This window comes from Colossoma macropomum, unplaced genomic scaffold, assembly GCF_904425465.1.
Source record: "Colossoma macropomum unplaced genomic scaffold, Colossoma_macropomum, whole genome shotgun sequence".
NCBI classification, from domain to species: domain Eukaryota; kingdom Metazoa; phylum Chordata; class Actinopteri; order Characiformes; family Serrasalmidae; genus Colossoma; species Colossoma macropomum.
This window is the reverse complement of record NW_023494806.1, coordinates 15,606,095-15,633,813: the sequence shown is the minus strand read 5'-3', so window position 1 is coordinate 15,633,813 and position 27,719 is coordinate 15,606,095. Positions and strand designations below refer to the sequence as shown.

The 27,719-nt window shown below is 37.6% G+C and overlaps 1 protein-coding gene across 1 annotated transcript in view; it reads left to right on the top strand.

Annotated features, from left to right (window-relative positions):
* The window catches only part of adgrv1 (adhesion G protein-coupled receptor V1), a 223,078-nt gene that overhangs the window by 25,596 nt on the left and 169,763 nt on the right, over nt 1-27,719 (top strand). The window contains 17 exon segments of the mRNA XM_036598204.1: nt 3,271-3,447; nt 4,648-4,871; nt 6,665-6,697; nt 7,497-7,623; nt 8,578-8,763; nt 9,280-9,460; nt 9,817-9,980; nt 11,673-11,796; nt 12,517-12,777; nt 16,492-16,618; nt 17,064-17,281; nt 17,929-18,675; nt 20,068-20,351; nt 20,353-20,442; nt 22,386-22,562; nt 23,177-23,357; nt 25,625-25,818. Coding sequence (XP_036454097.1) covers nt 3,271-3,447; nt 4,648-4,871; nt 6,665-6,697; nt 7,497-7,623; nt 8,578-8,763; nt 9,280-9,460; nt 9,817-9,980; nt 11,673-11,796; nt 12,517-12,777; nt 16,492-16,618; nt 17,064-17,281; nt 17,929-18,675; nt 20,068-20,351; nt 20,353-20,442; nt 22,386-22,562; nt 23,177-23,357; nt 25,625-25,818 — 3,495 coding nt within the window.

Below are 27,719 nucleotides of genomic sequence, written 5' to 3'. Positions count from 1 at the left end.
GACTGATGGCGGCATGCAGCTGTGTTAGTATCGCCATGGTAATAGTGTCTGCTGAAAATTGGTGATGATCTAAGGAAAAGATATTTTTATATGTACAACTGTGTTTGTAAATATCATATTTTAAATTTACTGAAAATATATTGTTATATGTACAGTAATCCTTCAAAAAAGCCATGTTTTCGTGATTTCTTGATATCATAGCAAATGGAAAAAGTCAGAAGTACAACTCGAAACTGTAGGTACACAATGTAAATAGAATGTGTGTGGAATCAGCTATGTAATTAATTGATCTATCCGTGCTCCACCCACAAATGCATTCCTTCGTAGCGTCGTTAGTAAAGATGGACAAGCTTTACAGAAAGCTAGCAGAAGTTTTGTTAAACTTGTAAAACAGTAGCGATTTTTGTTCAAAGTCACAACATAACATTGCGTATGGGTTTCGCTACCTAATGAGTTTTCTGTAATGCTTTGTAGGAACTACATGGGCATAAAGCATTCATGGCATATTCATTATGCTCCATTGCAATTATGTAAACATTTTGACACATTCATTAATGAGGAATGAACATACAGTATGATCTAATGAATTGAAAACACCCTTAATGATGCTTAGTATGTACTTATGATCGTTAATAAAATTCTAGGGAATAAACAGCCAGCTGTTTTTAATAATGTTAAGTCGACTCAACAGAGATTCTAATTTCATTTATTATTGTTCAGAGTGCTTACTTTGATCATAAAGCATTCATCTGATTCATCTGGAAATCTAAGCAAATTTCAATGCCTGTTTGTACACAAAGTATTCCTTTAGCATGTACAGTGATTATACAATAATTATTAAGGGTTTACTACTGAATACAATATGGAAATCTTTGGAGTAGAATGAACATAGAATTGTACTTGTGTTTCCTGAAATGAAGGAATGTGTATTTTAAATATATTCATGATCAGGAAAGTGCTCCAGTTAGTAGGGAAGAATGATAAATACCTGCTTAAAATATTATTGGTAGCTAGTTAAAAGGCCATAACAAGAAAGTGGAAGCAGCAGGAACCCATCGAAAAAAGTTGTCCATGAAATTTACTCAATGGAAATTAGATTACTGATTTATATTACAACTGTGGATGGAATACTTTACAAAATACTGTGAGAACTGGATCTTAAAATACCTCATTATGGCAACTAGCACAAGCAATTAAGAGGATATGTAGAAGGTGAAGATATGTATCTAAGGGAAAATTGTAGTTTTTGGGAAAATAAAAATAGTTGCTTATATATATATATATATATATATATATATATATATATATATATATATATTATATTATTTATTAAATATTATATATTAAATATATTATTTTTCCAAAAACTACAATTTTTTAGGCTGAATGGGATTTAAACAGCTGTTTTGAAAGAACATATTTGTTCCTTAGACTGCTAACAGCTAACATTTAAACAAGCTGTGCTGCCATAAATGGACTGTGAGTATGAAACTGGCTCTGAGTAGTTTGACATCCTGTATGCCAGTTGATTAAGGTTATTCTTTATGGCTCTTGTTTGTCTGTCCTGTCCTCTCTGGCTCTCTCTTTAGACCTGGGAGGACAACCTCGAGTGTCCTAACAATTCATCCTCTTTCACTGTAAGAGTCTCTCCATCAGCTTGCCTGGCAATTAACAATCTTGAGTCGTGGTGATGTGAGGGGTTTGGGTCATTGCCATAGGATTTGTGTTGCTGCCCAAACAAATAACCCCTTCATCAAGCAACGCTGAGAAATAAACACAACACAGAAAAGGCCTGGCACGGCTGGACCTGCTTAAGAACTCCTTCAAGGAAACAGACAAGATACCGAACAAACGCACACACATACAGTGGAGACTGACTGACAGTGAGAAGTGCTCAGTTAAGAGGTCACATCATGTGAACGTAACGTGAGGTCTTGTTAAGCGTGTAAGAGTGACCGTGTCCCTGCTGACATGTTTAGGACACACTGTGTTTGAACTTAAATAACTTTACAACCATTCGACATTGGTATGCTTCAAATTGAAACTAGATAAGCTAAACTTTCTGACTGTATGCGTTACCATATGTCACATTTCCCTGTGAAGTACCAGGCCAAATTTACACTAAATTTGCAAAGCCCTCTGTATTGCCTGCCCACTAGATTACAAAACCCTCTGTATTGTCTGTCCACTAGATTACAAAACCCTCTGTATTGCCTGCCCACTAGATTACAAAACCCTCTGTATTGTCTGTCCACTAGATTACAAAACCCTCTGTATTGTCTGTCCACTAGATTACAAAACCCTCTGTATTTTCTGTCCACTAGATTACAAAACCCTCTGTATTGCCTGCCCACTAGATTACAAAACCCTCTGTATTTTCTGCCCACTAGATTACAAAACCCTCTGCATTGTCTGCCCACTAGATCAAATAGTTCAGAAGCCATTTACATGTATGTTTATTTAAATACGAATTTGTTGGGGGGTTGGACAGGGGGTTTGTGCTAGAGTTCTGGATCCTGAGTCCTTGTCCTGAGATTAGAACCAGAGTCTAGGCTTGGAGATGTAGGTCTTGGGGATTGTCAGAGCTTTTATTTTAAGGCTTAAAGCTTGTCTCTAGGTTTTTTAGCCACAGTTAACAACATTTCTTAACATTTTGCCAGTAACAAGAAAAATAATTATTAAAAAAATAAAAATTTAAAAGCATGTATTAATTTAGCTTTTTGTAATGTATATATTTGTTTGTTTGTTTAAGTATGTTTTGCATTTATTTATGTATTTATTTATTATTTATTTATTTATATTTCTCTCTATATTTTCTAAGAAAAAAAGAAAATTAGTACAACTTTCAGTAACTTCTGACACTTTCTGAAATTTATTTATTTTTTAATGGATTACAGTTTTCTTCCCAGTATGCTATTTTTTTAATTATTCATTTCAAAGATTAATTCCTTCTTTGTTTATTTTTGTTTTTTTTGTCTTTTTTCACTTTTTACACTGTTTTCATGCTTTACATTGGATATTTATGTCCAGTACCTGCCATATCTGCAAACGTATAAAGATATGCTCAGGCAAGCTTTTTAGGGTTAGTAGTTATTGAACTTGATGTGATGAACACTAGACAGCACTCAAAGGGAAAAAGATCAGTGTATTTGTAAGAAAACTTCCTTTGGCTTTTCGGTGCAGATGTTAGGTGCTTTTCATTGGCAGAGCTGCTCAGTTCATTTAAGTTATTGTTCAGTTCATTTAAACAGTGTGTTGTTTCCTCCTCAGCTGGACAGCGTGCAGTTGGTCAACATTACTTCCCCTATTCCCTCAGTGAGCCCTCGCTTTGGAGGAGCCATCAACATCTCCCTGCTTATTACACCAGACATCGCTAACGGAGAGATCGGCTTCACCAGCAACCAGACAGTGGTGGCAATAGAACCTGAGGAAACAAATACCAGCATGGTACATCACATCTTCCTCGCTGTAGTTACATCTCATCACAGAGCAGATACACTATGTGTCCAAAAGTTTGTAGACACCAGCTCATCCAGTGTTTCTTCTGAAATCAATAGACAGTTTGTCCCTCATTTGCAGCAGACTCTGCTCTTCTGGGAGGAGCTTACACTAGATGTTGGAACATTGTTGTAAGGATTTGCTTGCATTTGGCCACAATAGTGACGTCAGCCACATTAGTGAGTTTAGGTACGGATGTTGGATGATTAGCCTTGGATCACAAATGCTACTCCACCTCATTGAATAGAGCTCCATCACTCCACAGCATGGCTGCTCCAGAGTGTCCCAGTGCTTTTCTATGAAGATTATATGAGCTGTGTGAGTGAAACTGAACACCTGTGTCAGCAATGGGTCTACCTAATAGCTGAACCCACTAATTACAGTGTAATTTATCATCTGATCTTAGGCTCAAGTGTCTTTGAGTCACAGCTTAAAGCAAAAGCTCAAATTCACACAGTTTTCCTTTATGCAAAATGTAGTCAACCAGCCAAGACGTGTTTGGAATTTGAAATTTGCTTCTTCAGTTTTGCACTGGAGATATGAGGCTAATGTAGCTAATGCGTAATGGAAGCATATATTCTATACATTTATAGCATTTGGTAGACACTCTTATCCAGGGTGACTTACAGTTTGATCATTTTACACAAGTAGGCGAAGGTAGTGTTAGGAGTCTTGCCCAAGGACTTGTATTGGTATAATGTAGGGTGCTTACCCAGGCAAGCGTTGAAGGCAGAGGTGTTACCCACTACACTGTACCAACCACTTTAAATTAGCATTGTACAAACTACATGCCTGAATCATCACACATTTGAATCAAACTATGTTGAGTTGTTAAGTAGTCTCAAATAGACTTGCTTATGTGGTTTCTCACACTGTATGACAAACTGGTACCTATAACAAAAAGTACAGACAATATTCAGGCTCCAGGAAGGCTACCACTGCTGTTTTTAGCTACACGGTGTACTGTTGTCTATTTTTATAGATAACGTTACGTCATACAGGGTCAGAAACTGCAAGTATATTTGAGATTTCTTAACATGCAGTTTGAGGCAAGACTGATGATTTAGGTAGTTAGGTTTTCTCCGCTGATTTTCCACAGAGCGAACATTTCTCCTCTGATGTTCCTGAGGATATTCTCGCTCTTTCTAGATCGTTCTTCCACTGAGGAGAGACGGTACAGATGGACAGGCAGTGGTCTTCTGGAGTTTACGAACTACCGGCGAGAACAGAGTGGATGTTACCAAGGACGACCTTTCTCCTTTCTCCGGTTCAGTCACGTTCCTTTCAGGACAAAGTGAGGCAAACATCAGCATCATCATCATGGCTGACGATGTTCCAGAAATCAACGAGACTGTGCTCCTCACTTTAGATAGGTGCTGTATGCTCCTTGCTTGTTTAGCCACTGTGTTCATTATAATATTGATGTTTTCTCTAGTCCAGGTATTCCTCTTTTTAAGTGTTGTTGTTGGTGTGAGTCTACAAATGCAGTAGAATACAAAAGTTGGAGTACCCCTGGTCAAATGACATTTTATTGATTTTGCAAGTGGATATAAGTTAACTCATCATCCAAAGAGAACACACTTAAATGTGCTCAAATATGGCATTTTTTGTAGTTTATTTTTTTCTACTTGTTTATCATACTGGAAAAAAATAACATATTAAATGTGCCATAACTTTTGCACAGGCCACATTTATGTTTTGTTTTTTCCACGACATATCAAATTCAGCAAATAAATGGCAAACTGTGTTTTAAAAGAGGAAGCGTCAACTTATTTTCACTTAGAAAATCAACAAAACGTCATTTAACCAGAAGCACCCACACTTTTGCTTATGACTGTTAGTTACTTCATATTTATGCATATAAATATTTAGCTCTATTTAGAAACGTACAGAACCAGTTAAAGGTTTGGACACTCTCACTGAATGTATGTTTTTTATTTATTTTGATCTCATTTTAACTTAAATGTTTGAAACTGTCTGAGATATAACTGGTGAAATACAGTAAAGTAAAATGCCAGTGGCCAGTAATTGCTCAGCCCATATGGAACTTCAAGACAGTTGGAAAAGTGTCCTACACTTGTTAAAAAAATTGGGACCAAAGGGGCAGTTGCTGCTCTTTTGTGCTCTTCCATCTTTGTATATAGATTTATAGGAGTGTCCTTCTCAACATGTAGAATACTGGGAGGTGATTATTACAATGAAGCACATGATTGATATTAAAATTCTGACTATGCGCTGTACTGTGTGTAACTTTCTAATGTATTAGGTTGAGAATAATATTTTTCTTGAAATAATCACCTATTTTGTCATAATAACTGCACACTGTCTGGATGATATATATATATATATATATAGATTTATTCAGTCACTATTTTTGACTTACTAATTCAGTATCGGCCTAATGAGTCGCAGTTTGAACTAAAATCTAAGAAACACAAAAATGTTTTTTTTTCTCCTTCCTGGGAGAAACAAACTTTCATAAGAATAGCAAGTGAGCCACACGTAGTTATATCGTGCTGGTCATATGTTAATTACATAGTTCTCATTGGTTCACTGGAAATTCCTAGTAGATAAGCCACTAAATAGGCCACCCCCACCAACATGAAGTGTCAGTCAGTTGATGTCAGTAATTAGTGCCTTATTTAGTAAATTATTCCAAAATGTGAAAATAATCTAATGGTAAAAACTCCTCTATGAGTGAAAAGAACTTCATCCTCTACAGAGAACACACTTCTGCACATTTTAGTTGACAGTTACCATTTAACATTTTTGGGGAAAAAATAAAAAATGTAGCCTGTGCAAAAGTTATGGCACATTTTATATTTTATGACTTTTTCCCCAATGTATGTGTGGAATATGGAAATAGTGCACTAAAATTTGCAGAAACATACAATTGTGTTTTCTGTAGAGGGTGTGTTCACTTCTGTTCACTTCAAAACATCAAAATCATTTAACTGAAGATGTTCAAACTTCTGTGTGTCCAAACATTTGACTGAGATTCCCCTCAAAAAAGCAAGAAGACTTAGCGAAAGCAATAGCAGTAAGAGCTGAATGTGATGACTTAAGCATTGCGTTATTCGTCTTCTCTCAGTGAAGACCCCTCTGGTATTCATGAGTTCTGACGGGAACGCTCCCTCTGCTTGCCTCCCACTGTCCCCTTTTGCAGGGTAGAGACTGCACGCTTTGTAGTGTACTTCGGGTGAGTGTACACTGAAGGGACTCTGCCCTTTTGTGTGCTGTGAATCAACACTTTGTTGCGATGGGACCACTTTGGACCATGCCTTAACATTTCGATTGGGGGGAAGTCTCTTTCATCTGGGTGTGTGAAATGGGGAGAAGGGATGTGTGTGTCTGTGTGTGCGCATGCAAATAGCCTGTGCGTGTGTAAAGTGAATCAGTTGGGTCCGGCCTAGTGCTCTCTTTTCTCATTTAGCACCTAATTTACCCACTTCCTTTATGCCCTGCTGTAAAGCAGTCAGTGTTTGTATGCATGCGGCGCATCCTCTGAATGCGTTTGTTTGGAATGCTGCTGCCTGTCCGTTCTTTGTCTGCTATTTTACTAATTATCTGCAGCTTCCAGGGTTGGCTGGACCCAAACCGAGCTCAGTTAACACACAGGACCCCCTGCCGGGGTGGGGGAGGCTAGTGGGCCGTCCCAAAACACGGCTTGTCAAAGCAGCCCTGCAGATAGGCCGACCGCAAATGTGAACTATTCTAATGCCAACTTTCACACATATTTTATTTTAAGATCCCTGAATTAAAATGTCAGATTTAATCAGGGTATTAAAGGTACAACGATAAAGGTGATGCTTTTAAAGTACTTGATACAAATGTGTACATCATTTCCATGTGAATAAAATATTGTCTTTAACTTGCAGACTTTTAGCAGTAGTTTCGTTGAAGGTCTTGTAGAAATGAGATACACATTACAAGTAAATGAAGTGCATCACTTTTTCCAGCTCAGTCAGGGAACACTCACTGTTTGTTCTGTGGTGCAGGACGAACGTGGAGAACCAGATTCTGAAGCCTGGTTTCACCAGCCGAGAGATCGTCATACTGGAGAATGATGATCCTGGTGGAGTCTTTGAGTTTTCACCTGTATCTAGAGGCCCCTGGTTCATTAGCGTAAGAATTAAGTGTTTTCCTTGACTTGAGTGAAAGTATATACTTAATTACAGTAGTTTGCTAAAGTTTAACAACCCACCGTCAAATTACGTTTTTTGTTGATTTTTAAAGTCAATATAAATTAACACATCATGTATGGAGAACAAACTTAAATAACACATTTTTCTGTATATTTTAATGCATGATATCTGAGTTTAATTTACTGGAAAAAATAAATCATAAACTATGTTAAATTCAGCAAATAAACAGTAATTGTGCACTAAAATGTGCAGCAGTGTGCTTTCTGAGGATGTGTTCACTTATGTTCACTTAGAAAAGTTTTTAAAAATAAGTTACACAAATGTAACTTAAGGAACTGTTTATACAGTAGTGGAGTATAAATGATGTATGTTTATGTGTGTGTTTGCTTGTTTGTTTAGGAGTTTCTGTCTGAAAATAGTCTGAGAATTGACCGTTTACAAAAAAAGTCCTGATTCTCTTACTGTTGCTTTTTCAGTCAAATTTTTAGTTCAGCCTGTCTGGCAACGTTAATCACACTTGTACTAAAAGCCTAAAATGCTCAGCACCTTGAAAAACATTCTGTTACTCATTACTAAGAGTGAACTGGCTTTAGCTGTGGTTCACTGGAGACAACATGTGACGAGTCTGAGCAGTGACAATATGAATGAATGTAGACTAGTTTAAATTAAAAAGAAAACCTATTATGGACCTATTTTTAATGAATCAAACCAGGGAAATCTTTTAGCCGCTTATTAAATTACAAAATGATCCCATGCTGTGTTGAATATCATTACAATCAAATCTAGCATCTAACATCAATGCAGTTTGAATCACCGTCATTGGATCAGTGCATCATGACGAACTCATGTATGTTTACAGCTCTACTCTTTACTAGTTCAGCTGTAATTACAGAACTAAAACACATTTTAAGAGGTATATTCATGCTCTCTGCAGGAGGGGCAGACGGTGGAGCTGAGGGTGATCAGACAGCAAGGGCAGCTGCTGAACCAGCTGGTGAGATACACAGTGACGCCCTCCGGAAACGAGGACTTTTACGGAGCCACAGGCATCCTGGAGTTCCAGCCCGGAGAGAGGGAAGTGGTGGTGGCTCTAGTGGCCAGACCTGATGGGTTACCTGAGGTAAATGTTACTTTTTGCACTGTTATCTAAAAGGTCCCCTCTGTAAGTTGGGAAATATGACGAAAAGATGATATCACTTCTGAATGCTTTATTCACTTTGCATTAAGCGCTATTCATTATGACATATATTAGGACATAAATGGAGGTCAGTGATGTGACAATCAATAATAATTGCGGTATTGGTTGCATTAATGCACAATAAACAATTTAAGACCTTGGTCTGCAAATTATTGAGCATAAATTAATCACCCAATTTCACAATATTACTGTATCATTGGCAAAATTTCCATTAGGTTTCATATTTTAAAATAGAGTTTTAGTCACTAATTAAGGGCTAAAAAGTGCTAAGCAAAAGCAGAGATTGTGTTTGCTTCCTTTCAAAAATCAACAAAATATGTAATTTGGCCAGAAGTGCCCTTTTACATACAACTGTGTATCTTCATATTCATAAATACATACAGTATATTGTAACTGTTATATCAAAGTGTCTTAACTTCTTTTAACATTCGTTCTTAGCTGGACGAGACGTTTGCAGTAGTTCTCAGTAGCCACAGCACCCCAGCTAGTCGCCTGGGCAGCCGCAGACAGGTCAACATTACAGTGCGCAAGAGTGATGATCCATTTGGGGTCATTGAGTTTACTCAGCCAGGCCTCAGTTTCTCCATCAATGAGAGCAAAGCAATGGACTTACATTCAGGTATGTTCATTTTAGGTTTGCCTTAAAGGAACCGTTTGTCTGAAATGCTAGTGTTGCTGGCTGAAGGACAGTAAACATTATTCAAAAGGAGGTGTTTTCTGTTCTCCCTGGCTTGTGGCTTATGTTCATTGTTAACGTTGTTCGCCTTTTTGGGAATTAATTATTCATTGACTTATATGGTGCAATGCCTTATTTATTGACATATATGGTGGGCTGTCTTTGGGCGTTAATTATTTATTGACGTCTATGCCATGTTGACTTATATTGACATATGGTGAGCTGTCACTTCTATATAGGCGACCTATTTTGATGTTCATGAGTTTTTAGAAAGATCTCTGGTGATTTATTTATTATAGCTTCTTACCCCATTGTGAGAGGAAGGGGTCGTTTTGGGAATGTGTCGGTCCTCTGGGTCCTGGAGCCCACCTACTCAGGAGATGTAACCCCAGTCCAGGGGGAGGTGGTCTTTGCTGAAGGAGAGTATCTGAAAAACCTGACCCTTTTCTCCAGACCAGATGAGGTAAACACCATCATCATGTGATCACCAGGCATTCTCACACTGCAGATAATAAACCTTGTACATTACATTGAATACTTCAGCATTTTGTGGCCTAATCTCTATTTGCCTCATCTATATTGTATCGCTGATTAACACAGACACATTTTCAGCACATGTACCTGTACTTAAAAAGAACGGAAAATGTATTCACTCAAAACACACTTATAATAGAAGTGAAACAGCAGCTGCTGAAGCAGGTTCCCATTTTTCTATTCCTTTATAAAGTACAGGGATATGTGTTTAAATTATTGTTTGTGGTAATTGAATGTATGCTACAGAAGCGGCACACAGATACTAAGCTGAAAAACCTCTTTCTGCAGGCCCCACAGTGGTGACTGCACCAGCAGAATGGGAATTGGCTCATATTTTTTTTAATTGATGTCATGAAATAATTTTTTTTTCCCATAACAGATTAACTAGAACACTGTTGGGTCTCTGTGTGAAATATTGTGACTCTGTGTTGAGCTGCCAGCAAGCAATGAGTGGTGAAAGGGCAGGGTTGAGAACTTCCTGCTGTGAAAACAATTCACACCTCTCCAAGGCCGTGCCAAGATAAAACAGACAGCACAACTGCAGCACTGCACTGCAGCTTTCTTCATATAAAAAAAAACAAAACACTGTAACAGTGAAAAATATCTTTCAAACACAAAGAAAACACTTTTATAAATGATGACTTACTTGCTCACCTATGAAGTCAAAAATCCAGTTCGCTTCATTTTTTTTTTCTTTAGTAAATCGTACAGATTTTCGCAAAATGTATTCCATTAGTATTACTGAAGAAAAAAAATGTATACTTCAAATGAGGGACCTCCAGAACAGGAGGAAATTGCATTTCATAGCTGCTGTAAAAAGGGGTTAAACAATAAATCCATTACTTTCTAGAGATGTAAAAATACCTCAGGTCATCATTCAGGCATATTTGGTGTGAAGGTCACATTCGATCTGAAGGTTGGAATTAAGCACTGTCGATTTTGGAATGCAGTCAGTAACTGGCCAATTTGTTGTTTTGACCTGGCTGACCTGTCTTACAATGTTATAATGTAAATAATGCGAGGTAGGTGCACTCGCAATGTGCTTAAATGCTGCTGCTTCACCTGCACCAAAATGTCATTGCATAAATCTACATTACTCATTGTGCTAAATAACTAGCTGCTTCTTACTGTTGATGTAGCACTTTGTGTAAACAGGCAAATTATTTTTCATTTATGAGGCTTATTTTTTAGTAACTACAAGGATTTTAGTGCAGGCTGGTGGAGCTATTGTTAGGTTATAGAAATGAGTAATAAAACTTTGGGTCTGCAGGTTTGTCCTGGCCGTTTAAGGGGTTAAAATGGCAGTTTGGCCCATTAAAGACTAAATGATATTATTTATGTTGCAACTTTGGCTAATAGAAAGCACTGGAAATGTGCTGTTGTGTTTCATATTTTTATTTAGGCCGCACAGTGTGTGCTTAATGTTAGAAAAAGATGGATAATTGGGCTGTACAAATCATGAACAGAGCATTCATAGTGTATTTCCTCCAGTCACATTTTTGTATTTAGTGATTTTACAAAATAAATCTGAATAGTATCAAAATAATTGAATTGAAGATCTGAGGTTTAATGATGCAGTTGTTTAAGGTCAGAAATTTACTGCTGTCTTACTTTCGGTCAGATACCAGAAGATAATGAGCAATTCACCATCACCCTCATCAATGCAACCAGTGGAGCCCGACTGGGAAGTGTACTAAATGCGAGCTTAGAGATTAGAAAGAACGATGACCCAGTTTACTTTGCAGGTACGTTTACATTCTACATAATCTATTATTCAGTTTTTATATCTCAACAATCATGAGCTCATTTTCATAAACTCTTAAAAAATTATAGAGGTTCTTTGAAGTGATACCATAGAAGAACCACTTTGGTTCCCTAAAGAATCCTTAAATTAATACTTCTTTAAACAATCATTATTGTAAATGAGATGTGTGAGACCAAAGAACTTTTAGAAAGATTCTTCACACTTTCATATTTCATTTACAAACATGGTTCTTTAAAGAACCATCCACTGAAAGGATCTTTAGAGAACTAAAAGTGGTTCTCCATGATGTTACTCCACAAACCATTTAGGCACTGTTACAATTGTATGTAAGTTTAAATTAAGTTTTCATTAAGTTTGAATTAAGGGTATGCAGTCATATGCAAGGTTAAATTCCGTGTTTTGTTGATTTTGTAAGTGAAAATAAGTTAACACATTCTCTATTTATTTGCTGAATTTAGCATATTGAAAGAAATGTGACCTATGAAAAAATTATGGCACATTTTTATCTATTATACTTATTTATGTTAAGCTCAAATAAATGAAAAAATGTTCTTTGTAGAGGATGTGTTAACTTACTTTCATAGAAAATCAACAAAACATCATTTGATGGGGGGTGTTCAAACTTTTGCATACAGCTGTTTTTAATAGTTTAGAATTTTAGCTGATTTTGATTGATGAAGTCGTGTTTTCTGTTTTACAGAACCAGCGATACGGAGAGTCAGAGAAGGTGGTGAGGCAAATTTTACCATTCTGCGGGCTGGACTGGCTAATTTCATGGCAACAGTCATGTACCGGTTCGAGTACGGTGACTCATCACCTGGAGACTTCACACCGTTGAGTAACGACTCGCTGCTGGTGTTTGATTATGGAGAATGGATGAAGAACATTTCAGTCGCTGTAATGGACGACGACATCCCAGAAACAGATGAAGCCTTTTACATCGTCCTGTTTAACGCCACAGGTATGTTATATAGCCTGCACTTTAATAGAAGTCCTTTATAGAGTACCATCCAAAAGTAATAGACCACCCTTTCTTGATCTAATTTTTAGTGAAAACAGCCATGAAGTACAAGTTATTAGTTTTTCATTGTCAGAAATAAAATTAGGAAACATACTTCACAGAAAATCATGCAAAAGCCCCAACACTAAATACAGTGTCAAATCTATCAGTATTTAATTTGTCCACTTTTTATTTTTGCACACTACTGCAACTTTGACTCTTCCATCCCTTTAATCTTGAAATCAAACAAGTTACAACTTTGTCCTCCCAACAACAGCTGTTCCATAAAAAGGCATAACTGCCTAACAGTCACACAAGCAACTACCCAAACAGAAAATGGCTAAAGGAGATGCTTCTGAGGGGATTAGAATATAATAAGATTGCACAATAGAAAATAAATAGCAAATTAGACTAATAACAACCATGCAAGACATGATAGACCACAAATGTCACCATCTGATAAACAGCACTTAAAGATTTCATCTTTGAGAGAGAGGAGAAAATCAAGCTCCACACTTGCTTCAGATCTGAAAAATTCACAGGTGTTTCTGTCCATCCTTCCACTGTGAGAAGACAACTCAACACTGTGAGTCTGAAAGGATGTAAAGCTGTTAAGAAGTCGTTACTGAGAAAAGAAAAAAAGAAGACAGTTGGCACTAGAATACAGAAAATAAACATCAGAGATGTGGAGTAAGATTTCACTGCCTAAAGAGTCCAGGTTTATGTTCTCTATGTTAATCTGGTATCTAAATGAATTACTTATTGATTTATCTGGGCATAAAAATCCTTTTACTTACTTGGATTGTGAGAAGAAAAAATACAACCAACTTCTAAGACTGAACTTCGACAGTGCGGAAAAATATCCCTGCAGATTTCTTTAAAAATGCTTAAAGCAAGTCTCCTGAAAAGAATGGAAGCTGTGATGAATGCAAAGAGTGGACAGACTAAATACTGAAAAAATGATTTATATTTATTATATTATATTATTATATTTAGTTTGTGTAATTTTGTGTTAAATGTTTATTTTTTGCTAACTTGTCCTTAATGAGCATTTTGACTGGAAATTAAATAAATGTCAGATGATCTCTGACTTTTGTACACTACTGTATGTAGCATATTATCCATAAAAAAATGCTGTATTCACTGCACAATAAAACCTTTGGCTTTGCTTATAATAAGGGAGTTGTTTTAAGCCGCGTTGGCCAAAATTTTGACTATGATTAATTAGAACGCGTACTAATTTCCTTACCCTCCGTATGATGAAAACACTATTTTGCTAATGTATTTTGTTTTGCTTTTGGCTGGTCATGCCTCATTTAGCAATGGAAATAAACCTGCTTTCACAGAGCATGTTTCCATCAGCTCCGTCTTCACCAAGCACTATATATGTCTCTGCTGGTCAATTGGATGGTTTAAAAACCCATTCAGACAGCCAAATAATGCACTTCATTTCCAACTCGGTCCTGTTTTGCCAATGAATCCACCTTATTTGACATTTGTTTCGGTACACAGAGAGCTCTGTTGATTAGGCTTGACTGGCCTGACCCTGAAAAGCCCCCTCTAATCCTTGTATTGTGTAATGCACTCACACACACATGAAAAGGGGGGTGGAACACTGTAGGAAGTTAATTACAGACACCGAACTCTCTCTTTCTCCCACTCTATACATCACACCAACCCACCCAAGAGCCTTTTTTAGTGGTTTTCTCCACAAAGCGATGCTAGGCTCACTTTCTGAGAATACGTTAAAGACGATGGATTACTGCTATCTGCAGCCGGCCCTTTGTTTACGTCGCCTGGGCTATTGTGTTCTTTGCTAATTAGAACAGTGTCTTGTGCTTCGCGCTGCTGTTTTGATGTTATAATAACAATGCTCGGATGCAGACCATATGTGCGTCCTTTCAGATTTACAAACACATGGGTTTTGTTTAGGAAAGATTTGAAGAGGATTATGAATGAGGCATTTCTGATGCTGAATATGAATTAGTCTTATTGAGTGTGTACTGTAAACAGAAGGGTTTGGCTTGTTGTGCAAAGCAGTTATTGCCTCATATTTTTAAGTTGTTTCAGAGCACAGAGTCTCTCTTTTTGGTCGTTTTGGTTATTTAGTTATACAACTACTTTGATCCAAAAATCCAAATCAAGGGAAAGTGAAAACATAATACATTTGGTAGCCTGTATATCATTACATGTACTGAGGTTTCAGTGGAGTGAGGATCACACATTTAGATCACAACGTTCTCAATAACCAAACAATAATGGTATTACACAATATTGAATGAATAAATAAAGTACAAACAGAAAAAATAGAATTACAACAAGCCTATGCTCAATCTCAGAGTAATAAGCATTAGCATTTCAGTATAACAGGACACTACAATACCAGTGTGAAGCTCTTATTAAACAATATTAAGCGAGTAGCTGCTTAGTCACTGGCTCTTCATTGCTACTTTATAGAGCAGTTACTTGGCTGAAAAAGCCTTTTTAGAGCACCTTTATTTGTGCATTATACACAATAGTCTTTTGCAGAACATTTTAGGTGTCTATTGTTGCCTTTATTAAGCTTTATCATGCTAATAACCGCTAATGAACTGACTGCTCACTCCTGCTTTATTAAGCAGTAACTAGGGTAAATGAAGCATTTTTCATCATAATATATCATATATCATAATATTTTGGATATTTGTATATTTTTTTATATAAATATAAAAATATATTTATATTTATATAAAGATATCCAACATGTGCTTTTCTAAAACAATCTTAGTTAAGTGATTTAAGAGATTTAATCCTGTGCCATTTTGGAGTGTTTCTATTGGTCCACTCATCATGAAATTTCACAGTGTTGAAGTGGAATAAATTTTGTGTTGTGCTTTATGTAGTATTATCTTTTTATTTTTTACTTCCTTCTTCTTTTGACTTTTCCAGTTTTCTCCCTAATTTAGTCGTACACAATTCCACCCACAATCACATGATTCCACCAGCGCTAGGAGGGTGAAGGCTAACACAAGCTTCCTCCGAGTCCCGTGAAGCGCCACCGCATCTTTTTTTTTTTTTACCCTCCAGGGAAAGCACCAACCGCCAGTTCTGTTACATCAGCTATCAGACACTTGTGCTGGCTAGCATCACACTGAGTGATGGGGGAGAAGGAGGGCTCCTTTTTTTTTTTTTTTAAACGCAGACGATGTGTTAGGTTACGTATTGACTAGAAGTTGTTTCTAATCACAGTTCATACGTTCATGCAGACCCCGTGTTCAAATATGAAGTGAGCACCATCTCAGTACATATTAAAATCTTCACTTATCTTCATAGTACATAGTCTGTATGTCTTTATGCTGATCTAATTGATGATTCATTATCATGGTATTGATAAAATATCTAAAGAAAATAAGCAAGTCAAGTCAAGTGGTCTTGTTATTTCTCAGTATAACTTGTATACACTGGAACAACATGTTCTTGAGGCCCCATGGTGCAACAGGCAATAGCAGAACATTACACAGGGCTACAGAGCGTGCAGATATATGACAGCGCATTATAGACTTGATGCTTGTGCACAAGATTATGAAGTACACCAACAAAAAAGTGCTCTAGAAAATGATCAGTTCTAATGGGTAGTCAGTAATTAGAAGTAATCAGTTTGACACTCTTATGTGACATTTGTTGTGTTATGTGTAGGGGATATGGTGGTGTACGGACAGCACACTGCTACAGTGGTGATTGAAGCCAATGATGACGCCAATGGTGTATTCTCTCTGGACGCCACTGAGAAGCCTGTGGAAGAGGGGAAGTCCAACTACTTCTAGTAAGGAATTTCACTTCAGGATTTTCCATAAACTAAAACATAAAAGACTCATTAGAGTTAAAAGAAATATTACAGTGTTTTTTAAACTGATCTGTCTCTACTGCATCTATACCATATGGTTGATTACTACGAACAATAATTTTGATAATTTTTGTATCAGGAAGAAAGTAAGAAAAGGAACTCTTTGACTCCAAACAGACTTGTAATAGAAACCAATAGGCAGTTGCTGAAACATCTTTCTGTTGACTTCTATTATAAGTGTGTTTTGAGTCAAAGGGTTTCCTTTTCTTTGCTAAATAGAAGCGAATAATCTGTGGTAATCGATTACATGTTATGGGTATGGCAGATAGAGATGGAGTTTTCCCTTTAATAAAAAATGCTTATTGATTCTGCAGCACTGAAGTCTCCCAATCCTCTCTGTTCTTACTGGTGCTGTTTTCTCCAGTGTTATTAGGAACAGAGGGCACTTTGGCAACGTCACCGTGTTCTGGCAGCTGTTCGCCAACAACACTCCTCTGGAACCCCATCAGGAGTTCATCAACACATCTGGATTCATCGTCTTCACCACTGGAGAGAAAACCAAGCCTGTAGTCCTGCAGGCAGTCTCTGACAAAATCCCAGAGTTTAACGAGTTTTATGAGCTTCGTTTGATAAACATTTCAGGTTTGCTCCTCTTTATTCAAAAATTAATACATCTGTTGTTGAAAATGATTCTGTAGGGAAATTGTAGTCAATAACGAAACACTACATATCTTTCTCACAATATATCATGATGCTGGAACTTCAAGTTAAGTCCGTTTACTACTGTTATTTGTAGACACTACTATTAATATTATGATTTGTCAGAGAGAATCAAAGGGTGTTCAAATACCTTGTTGTGTCGGGCCTCATTAATCTATATTGAGTTTGGAATGTTAGAGGTGATTATAATAAAATTCAATTCAAATATGCACTTTTTCTTCAAATTGTATTTTTTAGGCCATTTTCAGAAATAAAGATAAACAGCTTGATGTATTGTTTTGTCTATCACCAACTACTGGTCATGCAGTGGTTGGTTTATAGACAATAAAAACAATCACTAATGCATTCTGTATAGTAAATTGTGAAAATTTTTATGCCATTTGGCAGACACTCTTATTCAGACCAGTAGGTGAATGTTAGGAGTCTAGCCCAAGGACTCTTATTCAGTTCCCCTGGGCTGGGAATTGAACCCTACTCTGCCACTTGGAGGGCAGTGTGATATCACTATGCTATACCAAACATTAACCTTCTGCAGGTTAATAGTTAATGTTTTATGTTCTTGCTTGTAGGTGGTTATCCTGGTGAAGGCGGCAAACTGGCTATGAAGGACCTCAACGCATCTGTTCTAATCCCTTTCAATGATGACCCTTTTGGTGTTTTTGCCATTGACAAAGACAGCCTGGACCAAGAGGTAGCAGAAGATGTCCTATCTGTGGATGATATGTCTTCTGTCACATCCTACACCATCCTCCGCCAGCAGGGCACTTTCGGAGACGTTCGTGTGTCGTGGGAAATCCTATCTGGAAATTTCCCGCAAGGTTTACCACCAATGGAGGACTTGATCTTGACGGCTACGTTTCCTCCAGCCGTGATGCTTCAGCCTCATGCCAGGAGGCACCATTCTGGAACAGATGCCTTCTTTTTCTCTGGTCTTCCTGGAGCTTATGGAACCATCAGTCCAGAAGGCCAGCCTGGGGAGATTCCTCATAGCCTGGCAAACTTTACCTTCTCAGCCTGGCTAATGCCCAGGCCCAACACGGATGGGTTCATTGTTTCAAAGGGCAACGGCAATGGAACCATGTATTATGGAGTGAAAGTCCAGACCAATGAATCTCATGTTAGTGTAATGCTTCATTACGTGACCGTAGGATCCAACAGCACCCAGGTGGCAAGAGCTACAACAGCGAAGTTTGTGGAAGATAATGTATGGGTTCATGTCATCATTGCCGTGGAAGATGGAATTATCGAGTTTTATTTGGACGGAAGCCCGATGCCTGGAGGAATTAAGAGTCTGAAAGGAGAGGCCATTATGAATGGTATGTAAACTAGGTCTATTTTAAGGTCGGGATCTAGGCCTAACCAATGTTTACACATCTCTTCAATGGCGATTAAAGCTGTAAATGTTGCAATGCTTCATTCCTCTTCACGCAGGTAGCTCATAGAGTGCAACCCTCCTCAGAATTGGCATCTATTAGCTGAGAAGAAGAGACTTACTATTTTTTTTTCTTCCACATTAGAAGCTTTCAACCAAAGTCTTTCAACATATTGTATTTGCTCTGCAAACTTGTCCTCAAATGTAAGCACTGCAAATCCCGGCTATTTTTCTTCTCACCACATTACACTTCGTTATTGTGGCCTTTAATGAGAGTTTTTTCGAGGAGGCTTCTCTCCGTGCCCGCAGCCCACATCTGGCAAGAGCCTGTTGTGAAAAGCCTGTGCCATTGTTCGAAATTTCACAGAGCTGATATGCTTGAGCGAGCGCTGGGCTGCCGCTGGACATTGTTAGCGACATATGAAAGCGGCCGGCAATCTTTCTCGCAAGTAATTGAAAACAATGCTGCTTTTGTGATAAAAGTGAAGCCTCCCGGGCGAGACTTCCTCGACATCTCTTGTGCTAACTTCAATCAACTGGATAGACATATAAACATCTAGCGTATTTGACATTGTCTCAGATTGTTAGCTTAACCGGCTGAATGTGTTATTCAGGCTTTGTTCATGGGTTTTGTCAGTGTTCACTCGAGTGCATTTCCTCAATTTGTACAGTTGTGTGGCTTTGAATGCCTTTCTGGTGACAGATTCTACTACATACACTAAGGCAGGTGGCTGCCAAAACAAAGCCTGAGCTGACCTGTGTTTTAGCCTCTATGTTTAGAGGTGTATGTCTGTCTGTATCTGCTTTTAAATTTTATTTAGTGGTTTAGATTAATGATGTCCAAGACATTTGATTGTATTGCTTTGGGTGGATTTTTTCTGGTTGCTTTTTTTTCTGTGTAACTGTCCCTTCCCATTAGTAGCCATGGTGTCGAAAGTTTGTTTCATTAGTTTTGCGTTGGAGCTGTAAAGTTAATGTCACAGTTTGTGGCAAGTGTGATGATTTTAGGTGGGCAGTTTGTGTGATGTTAATTGCTGATGTATTAGCTTCCATTACTTGTTAGTTACATTAGCCTCATAGCACCAGTGCAAAACGCTAATGCAAAGAAATAAACCAGACATTTCTAACATTCTAACATTTCTTGGCTGATCAGCTACATGTGGATAATCTGGGGGAAAATCTGTAATTAAATTTTAAAAATATTTAAATGTTTGAACAGCAGCATTTCTTAAAAATATTTTGTTTACTGTTTTTTAGCTTTTGATTTTTTGTTTTTGACTTTTGTTTACATTTTGCCCAGCAGCAGTAATATAGGACACTGATGTGTTTTTCTCAGATGGAGCTCCTGTGCGGATTGGCTCAGACCCTGATGGTCAGCAGCTCTTCACTGGCCTGTTGCAGGATGTGCGCCTTTATTTCAGCCGGCTGAACCAGGCAGAAATTCGCGAACTTCACGGACAGCCCGCCAAGACCGACCTGAGGAATGTGTCAGGCTACCTGGCATACCGCCAAGAAGAAAAGCGCAAGTCATTTGTTGTGGAAACGCACGATGACCTGGAGGAGGAGGGAGAGGAGGTGTTTTACCTGCAGCTGGTGGCTGTTCACGGCGGAGCCCGACTGCCCCACACCTCGACCCACTGCCAGGCTCAGGATTACCAAGAGCGACAATGCCAATGGCCTGTTTGGATTCACTGGAGCTTGCATTCCTGATGTAAGGATGTACAATACATGAACTATTGTATCTGTACATATAGATTGCATTTTAAAGCAAACATTGCTGCAGAATCAAATTTAGAGTATGAATTGTGAACAATTTTTTTTTTTACCATATATTTTACTTATAGTTTCTCTGTTTTACCATATATTTATTTCTTTAAACTTTAGAAGTTAAGTGTTTAATATATTTAATTAGAAATTACTGTACGTATGGTATTTAAATATATAGCAAAATTAAACATAAAGTACATCAGTCTAAAGAAAAATTATATATACTAAATGTGACTACTAATTAAATTGCAATTACAATATTAATAACAGTTATTACGAGTTACCTTTATATTTGGCTTTACTGGATCAGCCAACAGTTTCTTTGAACGTCAAAAATATGGATTTTCTTTGCACAGATGAAAGCATGAAATAAAAGATCTCCTCTGCTACTTACAAACACGTGGTGTGTTCAGAATCTGCACTTTAGACAGAATTTCTCAAAGCTATAATGATAAATACTTAATATGAAATAACATGCTTTTGTCATCATCAGCGATAACTACGACTTCTAAAGTTTAAAGCAGATATACATTTTTCATAGTTCATTGTCTGTATTATTTTGTTGGTACAAAACAAACAGTTCCTTAGAATTGAGAATTGTGCAGATATGTATCTCCCTAACATGTTCTCACTTTCCCCCCACATAACTACTCTGCTAAAGCCTCTTATCCATGCTATCCTTACTTAGCATTCCAGAGTATTAGTTGATTAAGTAGACAAGTCCCTCCTGGTTCAGCCGTGTTTGGTTTGGCTCTGTAGAAAGCGTGTAACGCGACCCCCTGGTTGTGAGCGCATGTCCTTGTGTATATTTAATTTGTCTTCACGCCTGGTTGGAAGGAGTTGACGGTGGACTCTTTAGGGTGATTGGACTCATGGCATCTCCGATGGCTGAGTCGATTAACAGAACAGATGGCAGACCTGGCCAGAGAATTCCTTTAGAAGGACCACATTTCACTTACTGACAAAAGAGACGCCATGGCATGTGCCCTTCTGCATGCTTTCAGCGAATCACATCATGACCAGGCACGAAAAAGGAGAAATGTCCAAACTAGATACAAATGCAGATAGCAGTCTAGGTCTGTGTGGGATAATTGAGCACTTCCATACCATTTGTAGATACATGCTCATAACCTTGTACTACAAGATCCTTCTCTACATAGGTTAGTGCAAGATAGGATTTCAGTAAATTATATTGAGCCGGGTTGAAATGACACAAGAAACATAACAACGTAGTTAGCTTGGCCCAATCCTTCATTTATTACCTTAATTCAATTAAGTTCCCATTACTTAACTCTCAGAATTTAGTTTAGCAATAATAAAAATGTGGTATATTTTGATATTAATTAGTTCTCACTCATAGTTAACTGAAACATGCAAAGAAATTCTGTCAAGGTTGTGAGTTATAAGCTTGTAATCAATGCCACATTTGTGTTTGTACGTAGAAGAGGATGGAAGGTTATTGCTGTATATAGTCTTCTGTTGCTGAAAGAAAAGCCATCATTTACATTTGTGTCACCATTTTCTCATCCCTTTGGATCTAAACAAATAGAAAAAGATGACAGTAAAAATTCAAACTTGTTGACACAGAATGTAAATTAAATAGAAATATTTCGCATGTAACAACTATATCATTAACTAATTATAAGTATGTAATTAACTAATTACCCTTAATATTGTATCATCATGACAGTAATAACTCTAGATTTCTAACGCTTCACTTTAGGTACAAACTAAGATATTGCACAGTCTAATTGGAGTTCGCTAACTTTCCTATAAAATGTGTAGGATACTATAGAAATAAACATAATCATTTCTAATAGTAGTAAATTTGTGTAGCTTGAGCTTATGCGTAATGGTCATCTACCCTGTGTCCTCTCTTATCATCAGATATCTGAGGAGGGCTCCACTGTGTCCTGTGTAGTGGAGCGCACACGTGGAGCTCTTGACTCCGTGTATGTAAACTACACTGTCACACAGCTCGGTTCCCCTGCTGTGGTGTCCAGTGGCTCAGACTTCACCAACGCCACGGGCTCCATCCTCTTCCTGCCGGCCCAGCGCTCTGAGGTAACACGGCTAACTTGTCAGTCATCCATCATTAATGAGCAGGGAACCTCCCGTTGAGGAAACACACTCCGCTGAGCAAGCTCTGTGTCTTGCAGAGGGGTCACTGAGGGCTTTTAAGAATGGACGAAGATGTAGATATGATGTAATGGTAGCATATGATGTACGATTTATCTTTTTTGTAACTGATATTGTGTCACAGCTAGCTTCTTAACATTTAGCTCCATCTAGTGGGTATTTTGGCTCTCTTACTAGTCTTACTTGTATGATAGATTGCTATTACTTGATGACAAAGTTAAAGAGATACTAGTAGCAGAGCTGTATGATCTGGGTGAAATGCTAGTATAGGGATTATATTGCTAAATATTGTGATTATGATTCACCTTGTGGTATTTTGAAAATACACTGGTGAATCAATAATGTGATGGTTAAAGATTGGCTTACATTAATTTGACTAATGTTATTCCTTTTGTCAGATATACATCAAAACACTCATCTGGGACTGTGGTCAAGATTATAGCACATAGTAAAAAACTGTGGATAGCAATAATAGATAATGTCGCAAATGATGTAATCAGTTAATATTTGAATGAACCACATTCTGCTGGATCTCTCAGGTTTTGAATCTGCTGGTGCTGGATGACGACATCCCTGAGTTTGATGAGTTCTTCCAAGTCAGGCTGGTCTCAGCTCAGTCTGGAGATGGAAAACAAGGGTCTACTCCAACAAGTGGAGCCAGCATCGATCCTGAGAATGCCATCAACAACATCACTGTCAAGGCCAGTGACCACCCCTACGGTATACATGGCCAAGCCTAAACACATTTTCTCCTTACACTGTAGTAATTCATTTTATGGTCATATAAAAATATTTTAGTTATATTAAATCACAGTGCATAAATATACACTCACCAGCCTGCCTTGTAGCTCCACCTTGCTGGTGTGCAGTTAATGACTGTAGCCCGTAGCCCATCTGTTGATGCACAGTTTGCATGAGTCAACAATGGTCAGTTTCTGATCACAGAACCACTTTTGGCTGGATATTTTTGAGGCATGGACCATTCTTAACCAAACAGTGACACTAATGTGCCTGATACACTCGTAACAGCAACACACCTGCTGATGTCTATCAGCAAAAACTATGGTGGCCACCCACAAAACTAAAGAAGGATACCATCACCCCTCAGTCCTAGTGCAAAGCTTGAGAAAAGCCAAGGTAGTGAAACAGCAAAGAACAGTCTGAAAATGGCTGCTTTGGTGAAACTGCATTTAACAGTAGACGTTTTAAGCATGCAGAGTTGCTATGGCAACCAGAAAAATAGGTTTTCGCCATGCATGTGTTTCGGTCATGCAAGGGTACCAGGTTCGTTTTCCCAACAAATCCAGCTAGTTTGAAAATACACGGTGGGTAAAAATTACATAGTTGTGTGGTGCAGCTCTGTTTGGACTTCTTTCTAAATGTGGGTTTCTAGAGGGCTTATTGTAATATTTGGTGTTTTTTACACATAATTTCAAAAGTTTACATTCAGACACATTTTGGGTCAGTTTCGGCTCCTGGTGAGTTATACGCAAACGTTCAACAATATAACAAGATGACAGTGCAAAGCCGCCACATTATCTGCTACACCTTGTGATTTTGCTGGTCACTGTATCTGATCCCTAACGCCAGCAAAGCAAAAGTCCCTTTTGCTAAGATAGTGAATAATGAGGGAGATGAATTAAACTAAAATGGTAGTGTTTAGTAGAGAAATCAGACTACCTACCAAAGCTGAACCTGAAATGACATGCTCCAAGTTCACTGTGCAGGTGGGGGTAGAGAGACTCCATCACTGAATGAACATTCCCCCAAATTAAATGGCTGTCATCTGAGTAGGAACCAAATTGAAAATTCTTTTTACCCCCCAATGTTTTTCTCAAGTTGGTGCCCATGGCACATTATTACCACATCATTGTCACAGCTGTGCTGAATATCATTCACCATCAGTTCAACCTTTATTTAGATTCTGAGGAGAAGCCTCGTTTTTAATATAGTCAAATGAAAAACAGTGAAAAATGACCATAAGGCTACAGTGATATAGAAAACAAACTGAAGTTAATTTTAGCTAAAGATTAGTGTAATAAAAATGACAGAATAAATACAATGAAAAAACAGTAAAAATAAATAAATTAAACACTAAAAAACAACTAAAACAGTAAGTTGAAATCAACATTTTAATTTGGTCTGGAGATAAAAATGAGGTGACCATCTGAAAGGTGTTCCAGATTGAATACAACTGGATCCAAGCTTAATAAAATAAATGCAACCTGCATTGTAATCCCATCACTGGAGTGAGTCTGATGAGGACCATAAGTCACCCTAGACATGATGTTTAAAATCCAGTGTCTGTCGCACCTTACAGAGAGAGGGCCGTCGAACTTTCTAAAGATAACGATGATTAGTATTATGTTTAAGTAAAGTATTACAGTATACTTTGTTAGCAGGCACACGTTTGTGGTGTGGTGTGGTGTAATGGGAAACAATAGGCGTTCTTGGGCTAGACTCCTAATGCTAGGTCGGCTTACCTCTGTAACATGACTAAATTGTGAGTTGTGTATGTAAGATGTACATCTGAGTGCAGATTGATAAACAGAATCCAAGAGTTTGAATGTAGAAGCTGAAGCATACATATACAAAATATCACCATAATCAAGGAGTTGAAGAAAGGTTTCTGCCATGCAAAGGGAATTTTTTTTGCCACAGTTTACTGCTCACATGATATTATTTTCTCATAAACGAATCCAAGATATCTGGTCAGTATAAGTCCTGGTCAGAAACTGACCAATGATGAATGGGATAGAGAGTGGCTGATAAATTGTGCATGGCAACAGGTGGGCTGCAGTCTGTTTTTGAATACCTATATTGTGGATCTTCAAAGCAGGCAGACTTCTCGTAGTGGCCAGTGGTTAGAGGCAGAAAGTTAAGCGTGTATAATAAAGTTCATGAATAATGTATTTTCTCATTTTAGTTCTGCATACCTGGAAAAGACACTGTGTGGTTTCTCTGACCTGTTTTGTCCATTGATTCAGGTCTATTGCAGTTCCAGACTGCTCCCGTCACTCAGGCTATGATTAGGCCAGCTGTGGAGGAGGCTCACATCACTGTACGAGAGGAAGTTGGAGTGCTCAGACTGCCCGTGGCCAGAGCACAAGGCCTGCTGGGAAGAGTGCTGGTGGCTTATCGCATGATCCCATTCACAGCCATCAGTCCAAAGGATTACCAGGTAATTGTTAGTAGATTTTAAGAGTGCTTATACCATGTGATACCCCTACATGTGTATGTGTGTGCGTGTGTATATATATATATATATATATATATATATATATATATATATATATATATATATATATATATATATATATAGATATATATATAGATATCAATTCTGGTCCTGGACATCATGAAAACTGCATCTGAATAATGTACATGCACATTAGTGCATGTGTTTTCTATCTGTGCCTTCATTTAGTTTGCAAAGTGCAGGCTTTTGAATTTAGCAGTGTTATTGTCTTTGTTGCTTTGTTGCTTTCAAAAATAATAATTTTGTCTAATAGAACTCAGCTGTTTTTTGCAGTAAACACTGGAATTGAGCAGTAATTGTTCGTTAAAATAATAATCAGTACAATTTGCTTCTCTTTGTTCTCTCTGAAAAAGTAACAGTAGGGGAGTTTATATTATGCGTTGTAATTTATACCCTTCAAAAATATTTGTTGTTTTAACTTAAAGTGCTTATATAATGTAAAATATCCCGAAATGTAACATATACTGAAATGAAAATACACTTAAATTAAAATTAAAATTTCAAAATGAAATTGAAAATGAAATAACCAACTCATTTAATTATATCTGCCTATTGAGCCTACAGTGGTTTAGCCCTGCCCATCCCCCCCCATAGACTATTAAAACTTTACTTTTTATTTGTAATGTACTAATGAGGGAAGACATGTAAGCATACACAAACAGACAGATAAACAACGGTAATAGAGGAAGAAAAAATTGATAATATTATGGTACACTGAGATCCAATACCCAGTTCCAAACTGTTATATATTATAATAGTTTGGAACTGGGTATTGGATCTCAGTGCACCAGCTTCTCCAGTAAAGTTGATTTAGTGGGACAGTTACTGTTGTAAAAAGTTAATGACCAGCACACAGATCAAGTCATATTGAGTGTTTTTATGTTTATGGAAGCAGATTTTTTTTTCCATAGATATATAGATATATGATCCATTAGTGATTATTTCCAGTGAGTGATAGTAGTGGTGTTTTTTGACCTCCAGTTCATGATTATGGTTTTCTTGGCGATGGAAGTTTCCTTAGTCATATTGATTGCTGATGTGTCTCCTAACAGACATAGCTCTGGGGACAGTGATATTTAAGCAGAGTGCTACTAGATTGATAGATAATTTCTTGCCAGAAATGTGTTATGGGTGTGCAGTGCCACATGGCATGGATATCATTATCAGTGGTATTCTGTGTGCAATGTGAACAGAGTTTAGAGCTGGTAAATCCCACTTTGAACATCTTTTGTCCAGTGTAATGTGTTCTGTGAATGATTTTATACTGTATGAGCTGTGGATTAGTACTTGTAATCACACATAGATCATTTTTGCATATTTGTAACCAGAACTCGGCACTGGGAGTGATGGATAGATCTTCTTCCCATTGTATAGTTGGCAAAGCTCTTTTTGCATCTGGTTTACATACTGTTTTGTATAGTTTTGGTAGGAGTTTGTTTGGAGAGAATATGTTCCAAAAATCTGAGATTGCGAGGGGTAGATCTAATGTACTTTCAGTCACCTTAATAATGGAGTATAATAATGGACAGTAAGGATTTTAGCTGGTTGAATTTGAGAAACTGATCACTGTCAATGCCGTGGTTCCGGTTAAGATGTGAGAATGATACCAGGGTACTGTGGTGGAAAATGTGTTTAAGGTATGTAATGCCTTTATCAAATCAAAAAGTTATTTTATTTTTGAGGTCAGGGTTCTTCTAAATAGGGGCAGTTAAAATTCAAAAACAGAGTAGAGTTTCTGATTTTGTGAAAGAGTCAGAGTTGTTGCTATTGTTGGATTTTTAAAGCAGGCCTGATTTTTCAGTGTTTGAGTGATAAATGGTAAG